This window comes from Helobdella robusta (assembly GCF_000326865.2).
Source record: "Helobdella robusta unplaced genomic scaffold HELROscaffold_2, whole genome shotgun sequence".
NCBI lineage: Eukaryota > Metazoa > Annelida > Clitellata > Rhynchobdellida > Glossiphoniidae > Helobdella > Helobdella robusta.
The window spans coordinates 4,636,023-4,644,853 of NW_008704083.1; the positions used below are offsets into that span (position 1 = coordinate 4,636,023).

The 8,831-nt window shown below is 33.5% G+C and overlaps 1 protein-coding gene across 1 annotated transcript; it reads right to left on the reverse strand.

Annotated features, from left to right (window-relative positions):
- Nucleotides 1-910: 910 nt before the first annotated feature.
- On the reverse strand, nucleotides 911-7,597 carry HELRODRAFT_64830 (hypothetical protein; the record flags this gene model as incomplete). The annotated part of the gene is made up of 5 exons (XM_009017353.1): nucleotides 911-1,027; nucleotides 2,204-2,301; nucleotides 2,512-2,586; nucleotides 6,821-7,045; nucleotides 7,312-7,597. Coding segments are annotated over 5 exons (801 nt in total), but the record flags the coding sequence as incomplete, so codon positions are not given.
- Between the last annotated feature and the right edge of the window lie 1,234 nt (nucleotides 7,598-8,831).

Consider the following 8,831-nt stretch of genomic DNA (forward strand, 5'->3'; position numbering starts at 1 on the left):
CATAAATAATTATACTAAACAACTTTCACCTACGGAAATGAAAATGAAATTCAACTTAATAAATACAATGATTGAACCTACCTGTTCTCTGATGATGTTTGGGTGAACATTCAAGTTAACTAGTCTTCTCGGTTCCAAGGGCTGGTTGGGCGGTTGTGAGTTGTAGTTTCTGGCAGGCGATCTGTTGGCATCATTTTGTTTCTGCGGTGACTGCTGAGCGTTGTTTTTGTTATCTTTTTTGTTTTTCTGCTTCTTTTTATCATCGTCACTTCCGTTTCCAGAGTCCTCCTCATCTTCTTCATCGAAGCTCGAGTAAAGTTGGCTCTTATCGTCGTCCTCTATGGAACGGGCGGTATTCTTCTTTGGAGATTTTTTAACTTTTTCCTGCTTCTTAGGCGATGTTTTCTTCGGAGAATCTTCCTTGCCACTTTCGTCATCGCTATTTTTATTCTTCCTCTTTGTTTCTGGTGATCTTCCGGTAACGATTGTTTGAATTCCCTTGTCCATTGTGTTGTTCTTGTTATTTTTGTTATTACCACTGCTGTTGTTATTGTTGTTCTTTTTATCGTCCAAATTGTTTCGGCTGGTTTGACTTTCGCTGTTCGTCTTATGGACGACCGAGTTTTTGTTTTCAATTGTTTGCACACCCATCTCTTTTTTCTCAACTGGTTTTTTTGTCGCAGTTGCAACAGGAGCGGCTCTGTGCGGCGCTTTCTTTGGATCATTTTTATTTTTGTCGTCATCGTCGTCATCTTCATCTTTGCTTGATTTGGCGCCATTTTGTTTAAGGTACTTTGCACATTCCTGGTTCTGTTTCATCACTGCGCAATCGTATGGGTACAATGTCGTGTCCTGCGCCAACAAAGTTATATTATATTTTTGTCATTGAATATGAAACTGCAAAAATAATTTAGTAGCAATAATTTTCTACCCCGTGTTTCATGGGAGAATTTACGTTGGCTCCATTCTGCACTAAAAGTTTGCACAAGGGTAGATTGTTTGAGAGGGCGGCCATGTGCAGGCAGGTCTTGTCGTGGTTATTTCCTTTGTTGATCTGTTCTTTCTGGTCTTCCTTGTCAACCCCCTCCATAAGAATTTGAACAATTTCTAAAAATTATTAAGATATTTTGTTTTCATTGAAAATTGTTGGACAAACCGGTTTCAGGAAATCATATTTTAAAAAATTCATCTTTTGACATGAATTTCCACAGTAATTTTATGGTTATATTTCATTCAAATACAGACAAATCAGCTCTTAATTATTTTTCGACTTTCACTAGACTGACATTCATGCGGGCATTTGATTAACTTGCCTGTGTGTCCTGCCATGGCGGCTTCGTGGATAGGCATATCGCCTGTCTCCTTGCTCTTCAGCCAGAGGTCAGCTTTGTGCTTCTTCAACAACTTCATCGCCTCCAAGTTTCCTATTGACGCAGCGCAATGGCCGACACTGTTTGTGATGTGGAAATGTGATGATGTGATTTCGTAATGTAATCGGATGTTATATGATGTGACGTGGCGAGGTGCGATGAGAAATCACGTGTTAATGTGATGTGATCAATTCATTTATTAATCTATTGACCTGCTTATTTAGCTATCAATTCATCTATTCATCGATGCATTCATTGAACTAGCCTCCTTCCTTTCCTATCACAGTGACTTGTGTTGGCCTTATTCTCCAACAGTAACCTGGCACAATCCATTTCATTTTGATGGACAGCATAGAACAGAGGTGTGCATCCTATGATATCAAATGGTCCAATAAAATCTTCAATAATATGCATTTTTAACAATTTGCTTATCATAACTTGGGCTTGCAATCGTTCAATTTTAATTGGTGACTTGTCATATATTTTGTTATAGTGTTAAGTGATGAGGTGGCTAAAGGTAAAAGACGTCTAAACCTGCGTTGCAGTAACAAGATTCGAATGCAAAAAGTTTCTAGTCTATCAAACGCAATAAGTGTTACTCACGCCAATATACATACGCCGTTTGCATATCGTTGAAGCTTCTGAACAACGCAATAATAGAAATTACCACCAACGTTATCGCTCGCTACCCTGTTTGTATTTATTATTGCATAAGAAATAAAATGAAATGATTAATTATATTGTACGCTTATTAAATTGGTTATTTTAATTTTAAAAATTAAATTCGATGTCATATGAAATCATTTTTAGAAAGGAACGCAAACAGATGGCACATTCTTACCGTTTTTATCAGTAGCCTCGATCTTTGCCTTCCTCTTTAGGAGAACTTCAATACATTTGGGATAACCTTTTGCTGCGGCCGAATGGAGACCTGCATGAAATAATTTGATAAGTGGCCAATTTATTATTCAAATTTTCAATCGATTGAATGATTGATTGATGGAATAACTCGATTTGTTTGTTTGATTAATTGTTCGTTAGTTCGGTTTTTGTTTAATACTTTTTAACTATTAATTTATTTAATTTATTTGTTCAAATATTCATTATATTGTTTCACAAGAGTTAAAAGAGTTAAACAGACTTGTCAGTCCATCTTGGTCAGTTGATTCGATGTTGGCTCCAGCGTCCAACAATATTTCACAAATCTTATCCCTCCCTGTTGTGTCAGTAATGGAAAGCGTTTACAGAAATAATTTAGCTATTATTAATGATGCAATGTTTATATGCAAACCATACTACGGAATTATCGTAAAATTTTATTAGCTTAATAATTTCTATGGCGGTGGCTAAAAACGTGGTAAAAAAACGTTCCATGGTGTTGAACAACGGATATTGTTGATAATAATTCATGTTTGAATTTTTTGTTGACTCTATGGTCTTCAAAAAATAGTTGTGAATTTTGTAAAATTTAATGTTTATAACAAGGGTAAGCCAACTTTTTGCTGTGAAAGCCGCATTGAAAACCATTTTACCTTCGAAGGGCCGCATATGTACTTAAATAGCAAATTTTTTCGACCCGGGGAGAATTTTTTAAGATTTGTGGCTTCTTTTTTTAGTTATAATGTCTGGCTGACGACCTTTTATGGCGAACAAGGCCCCGCGGGCCGCATAAAATAGCTTCTCGAGCCGTAGTTTGCTTACTCCTTGTTTATAAGACTGATTTGAAAAACGGTAAATTAGCATGTTTGGACCATGAACTCTATAAAAAAAACAGTTACTTCTCTGGTAATTATAAATAAAAAAAAATAAGGAAAGTTTTAGTAGAAATATTTTTACATAGTCGTGATAATATCTGTGTTAAGAACTGTTCTTTTTACAATAATGCTCCTATAATTAGTTTGAAAATGGCAGTATAGTTGAACAATCTTTGGAATTTACAAGCAATATAATATTTCTTAATATTGGGACCTAGAAAAAGCTATCTTGTGACAGAAACTATGATAACATTTGACTAATATTTATTGTTTTACAGTTTTGTTGAACAGCCTGTCTGATAAGAAATTATTTACGAGACAACCATAACTTGTGGTTTTTTTTCATTAATATTTGCATGTAAATCATAAATATTTTGAAGAGCATGTTACAAGCATGTAGAGTGAAGAACGCACCTAATAAGTGGCACAAGTAATTTATGGCGGCCATCACTTAAAAGCTGTTTTTGGCTATTTTCGGTGTTGTTTCAGCGCTACATAAATTATTATTATTGTAATTTCTACTATCGTGTTTAAGTGACTTAACGACATAATTCGTATTGTTTGTTTTTAGCCAAAAATACAGATATTCACAACATTAAATGCTCTAATAAAAAGTTAGATTTGATTGCCTGAAAATTTTTAGATCGAAGTTTTTTATGGATTTATTCTACTTTTCAATGTTATGCACGTTAATCACACATAAAATTATTCAATGTATTTTCCGTTACCATCGTTGTAAAAAAATGCATGTAGCCAGAGTTTAGAATAACTGACTAATCAATAAAAACGATGCATTTAAAACCCAAACTCATCGATCACCAGTCTACAGTTATTTACGTAATTTCGTGCGTTACCATGGAGACGACGAATTTGATTTGTTTCTCTCTTAATATCCATGTTCACTTATGTATTTGTAATGTTTGCATGCATTTGAGGAAGTTAAGAGGATTGTTCAGGTAATGTCATACTTTTTGTATGTGTCTCTCTGTCTGTATGTTATTGTTCACTTATCTGTTTGTTTGTTTGAGTTGATGTATATTTGTCTTTTTTTCTACTCGTTTGAAGATTTGCGTGTATGTTTCCGTCTGTATGTCTGTCTTTTTATGTAGGCATTTTCATCAAAACTCAAATTCTTTAGCAGCTGGAATAAATACAACTTAATAAACTATCCGTACTGGAGCCGTATGCACATAAGTTTCGTTATTAAAGGCGTTTTAATCATTTAATATATTTTGTAATCATCAACAAACGATGCATCAAAAGCAGCTGTGCAGCGCACACACATTGAATGAACGTTTTATTGAAACATGATGATGAACATGATGATGAACATGATGATGAACATGATGATGAATACGATGATGAACATGATGATGAACATGATGATGAACGTGATGATGAACACGATGTTAGGAGCGCTCGTACATCTGTTCCTACTTGTTCCAGCAGAAAATTCATAACAAAAGTTAATTAACGATTGCTGATGACACTGTTGTTATGGAAATTAATTAATACTCGCATCCAATATATTTATCATTTTTGCCATTTTTATTTTTCTACCCATTTTTCAATTTAATGTAGATTTTTATTTAATTAAGCTCAATTCAAGTTTAAAAATTTATAATTTTATTTACTGCAGTAGTGGTGGTAGAAATGGTAGTAGTAGTGGTGGTGGTAGAAGTAGTAGTAGTACTAGTACTAGTAGTAGTAGTAGTAGTAGTAGTTGTTGTTGTTGTTGTAGTAGTTGTAGTAGTAGTAGTAGTAGGTAGTAGTAGAGTATAAAATTTCAGATAAAATAGTAAACTAAATGAATGCATGCATGATTGCAGTTCTAGTTATGAAAAATTGTCTATTGCTTCAAATCCAAAGGTTTTGTATCACCTCTGTTTCAATAACATTACCTATTTGAATTCTAATTTTGAAAATGATTTCAAAAATTCATAAATTTTAAAATTAATGGGAAAAACACAAAAAATATCTAGATGACGAAAGTGATTGAATTAAATAAATAAATTCACGAATAAAAACCCATTAGAGACATGCTCCACCAGCATTAACTAAACTTCAAAAAAGTAAACTTTAAATAAACTAATTAATTAATTAGCGAACGCAGTAATTAAAACAGAATGAAATTAGCAGTTGAGTTATAAAATCGTACTTGTTTATATACCATATCTCTTACATACGAATATATATATGTATATATATATATTATTATTATATTATATGATCATTTATATAGCGCCTATTAAAAACATTCTCATAGGCGCTTTACAACTATGGCAATTTTCTACAAGGAAAAAAGATATGTCTTCAATTGACTCTTGAACTGGGGAAGTGTCAGACCAGACCGGCGCAAAAAATATGGAAGTTCATTCCAATGCCTTGGTCCATAAACTGCAAAACTACGTGATACAATCTTTAGTTTAGTAACCGGGACCACTAACAAGTTTCCTCGATCTGATCGTAGGCCAGTTTTTAAAGAAATCGATGATCTGTCAATCAACATTTCGGACAGATATTACGGAGCCAATCAGTTTAAGCATCTATAAACCAAAAAAAGATTTTAAAAACAATTCTTTTGCTGACCGGCAACCAATGCAATTCCGACAGAATTGGGCTAATATGTTCAACACGACTAGCACCAACAACAATTCTTGCAGCTCTATTCTGAACCGTCTGCAACTTAGCAATCTCATGTTTCGAAGCACCATAAAACAAACTATTACAATAGTCCAATCTAGAATGTATAAACGAATGAATCAGAGTAACCATGGTTGATCTGTTCAAACTCTTTTAAATTCGATACAATTGCCGCAATTGAAATGAACAAGATTTTACCAAAACCTTTATATGTTCACCCATACATAGATTTTTATCTATTTTAAAACCCAAAACTGTAACCATTTTTCCAAAATCAATAATCATGTCACTTATTTCACAAAATATATATATATAAATCATATATATATATATATATATATATATATATATATATGATTTGTATATTTTATATATACAAATCATAAATATATACAAATCATATATATATATATATATAGAGAGAGAGAGAGAGAGAGAGAGAGAGATGCAGAAAGAGTGGGAGAGAAAATGTGACTACATTTGATATTTGATTATTTTTTATTGTTGGTTATATTGAATTTAAATAATTTTTTATTTGCAACTGTTCGATAAACTAATATTTACTGTTATTAAATTTTTATGTATGATTATAATTGATTATAATTTCAAGTGGAAACTTGAAAATTGAAAAAAATTACTAATTTGTCGAAAATAAATTTAAAACTGTTTGGTTGAAAAATTTATAAATGAAAAATTTGGGAAATGTTTGCTGTTTTAACGGCCGAACCATGACACGCTTCACGCGCAAAATATTCAACTAGCTGTCTTTATTTTTGGAGTGAAACATATAAAGTATGTGAAATTGTATCATTAATATTGGAAACGTTGATAACTAACTATTTTTTCTATTTACTATAGATTTTTATTAAAGCTTATTAAAGATTTGAGCTTTCGTAAAGCGTTTTTTGTTTAGTTTGTGAACCTATAATAACAAAATGATTTTATTTCAATCTATAATAATGCTTAAACAATAAAATTCCAATCGTCACCAACATTACTTTTCGACGTGACACCACCGCATTAATTACATTAATTAATTAATGACCTGCTGACCTGAACTTGCAGCCCAGAGCAGAGGAGTTCTCTTATCCTCGTCCATCGCATCGACCTTCACCTTCTTCGCCAGCAGCATCTTCACCATTTTCTGGCTCTGCTCCCGACTGACATCATCACTTCCGTGTACGGCGTAGTGCAGTGGCGTGGCTCCGTTCTTGTCGCATGTCGACAGCTCCACGCCGTTGTCGTGTAGGTACTCGAGAACTTCTGCGTGGCCACACACTGGCTCAATGTTTTTCGTTACGTTGTAATCATTGACTCCATTTTTTAATATTTAACTCACTTGATTATTTGAATAGGTCAGTATAAAACAATAAATGCGTTACAATTGTTTTTCATTTATTTATTAGCGTAAAAATTATAATATTGTTTTAAAATACGATCTTAATATACCCAAACATAATTAAAAAACACATGGCATCAATTTCAGAGCCGTAGAATCAAATTTTCTGCAAACATTGAAACTAAAAAAAATGGGAAAAACAAACCAGCCGTCCAGTGTGCAGCCGTGTGACCTTCGTTGTCGCATGTTTTCACGTTGGTGCCTCTTTCCTTCAAGAACTTCACCATCTTCAAATTTCCCGCCACTGACGCGAGGAGGAACGGTGTGAATCCACTGGCATCTTTCATGTTGAGACAAGATGAATCATTATCCAAGACAGCGTCAGCAACCAACGTATCTTTGTTGGATGCACAGAAGTGGAGGGCTGTCTTGCCTGTCTCTTTATCCTTCTCTATCACCGAAGTCTTCATTAGATGAAGTAGTTTTTTAACAAATATTCATTTACATTTTCAGATAATTTGTTTTGAAAAATTATTAAAACCAAAATTTTTGTCTTCCTATACAATATAAGTCTTTCTTATTTGAGCTTATTTTGAGTGTTGGCCGGTGGTAGCACGCTTGATGTTAACAAAATCAATGTTGAGCACGTCTGTATTAAACAAGTTGTCTAGCAACTCGTCGATCAACTCGTGTTTTAAAATTGAAAAACTAAACGTCAGCATAGCTTCCAAGCAAACAGTAATAAATGACTTACTTTGTATTTGTGGATAAGAGTTTTAACATTTTCTAAATTTTCCTTTTGACATGAAGAGTGCAACATTTTGACGCGTTTGGCCTCATCTTCATAATCAGGTATTCCATTGCCATCTTTGTCTTTCAGCATATCTTTGTCGTGTTTGGTGTCTTTGACTGCGTCATGTGACTTTCCGCCGTCGTGTTTTGAATGTTTTTTGTCGTCATCCTCGTCGTGTTCGTTATTATGTGGTCTGTGTTTCTGGGGGTCCGTTCCTGTTGTCGATGTTTTGGTTTGAGCTTTTGCGTTGTTGCTGTTGTTGGCGTTGTTGTCGTTTGCTGGTTTTTGTTGATTTTTTGGTTGTTTTCTCTTACCCAGGCCCGAGCCCATTATGACAAAATTATTTATTTATTTTTGTATTTTATTTTAGTAATAAATTTTATTTTAATGAGTAATTTTTTTGGATCGTACAGATTAATCTAACATTTGTTAATCAACAATTTTTTAATAAAAATGAAATGCGTTTTGCAACGTTGTTACATTGTTTATTTCAAAGCTGCTTGTGTCAGTGCTCCGTCGAAATTCAGTTTTAAACCTGGAAAAATTCCTGTTTACACCCGGTTGTCATGGCGAGAAACTATAGTAATGCTTCGATAAACAAAAACACGCCGATTTTTTTCTTCTTGTTGTTTTACCGGTATCGTTGTTAATTGTTTTCATGTTGTTGACATTGATGTTTTATATTGTTGTTGACGTAACTGTTCATTTTATTGTCTCTACGTTGTGTCGGTCGGAGCAAATAATGTTTTTGCTTTAGTTTACATAGACTTAGAGTTAGCTTTTGCCAAGCCCATGTTTTTGAAGGCTTAACATTTTCTTCATAATTGCTTTTTTATTTTCACCGCTATAACACCTTCCAAGTTCATTTTTAAGACCCGGTCTACCGCGTTTAACTGCACTTACTATTTTTGATGCTTCAACAATTTTAGGGC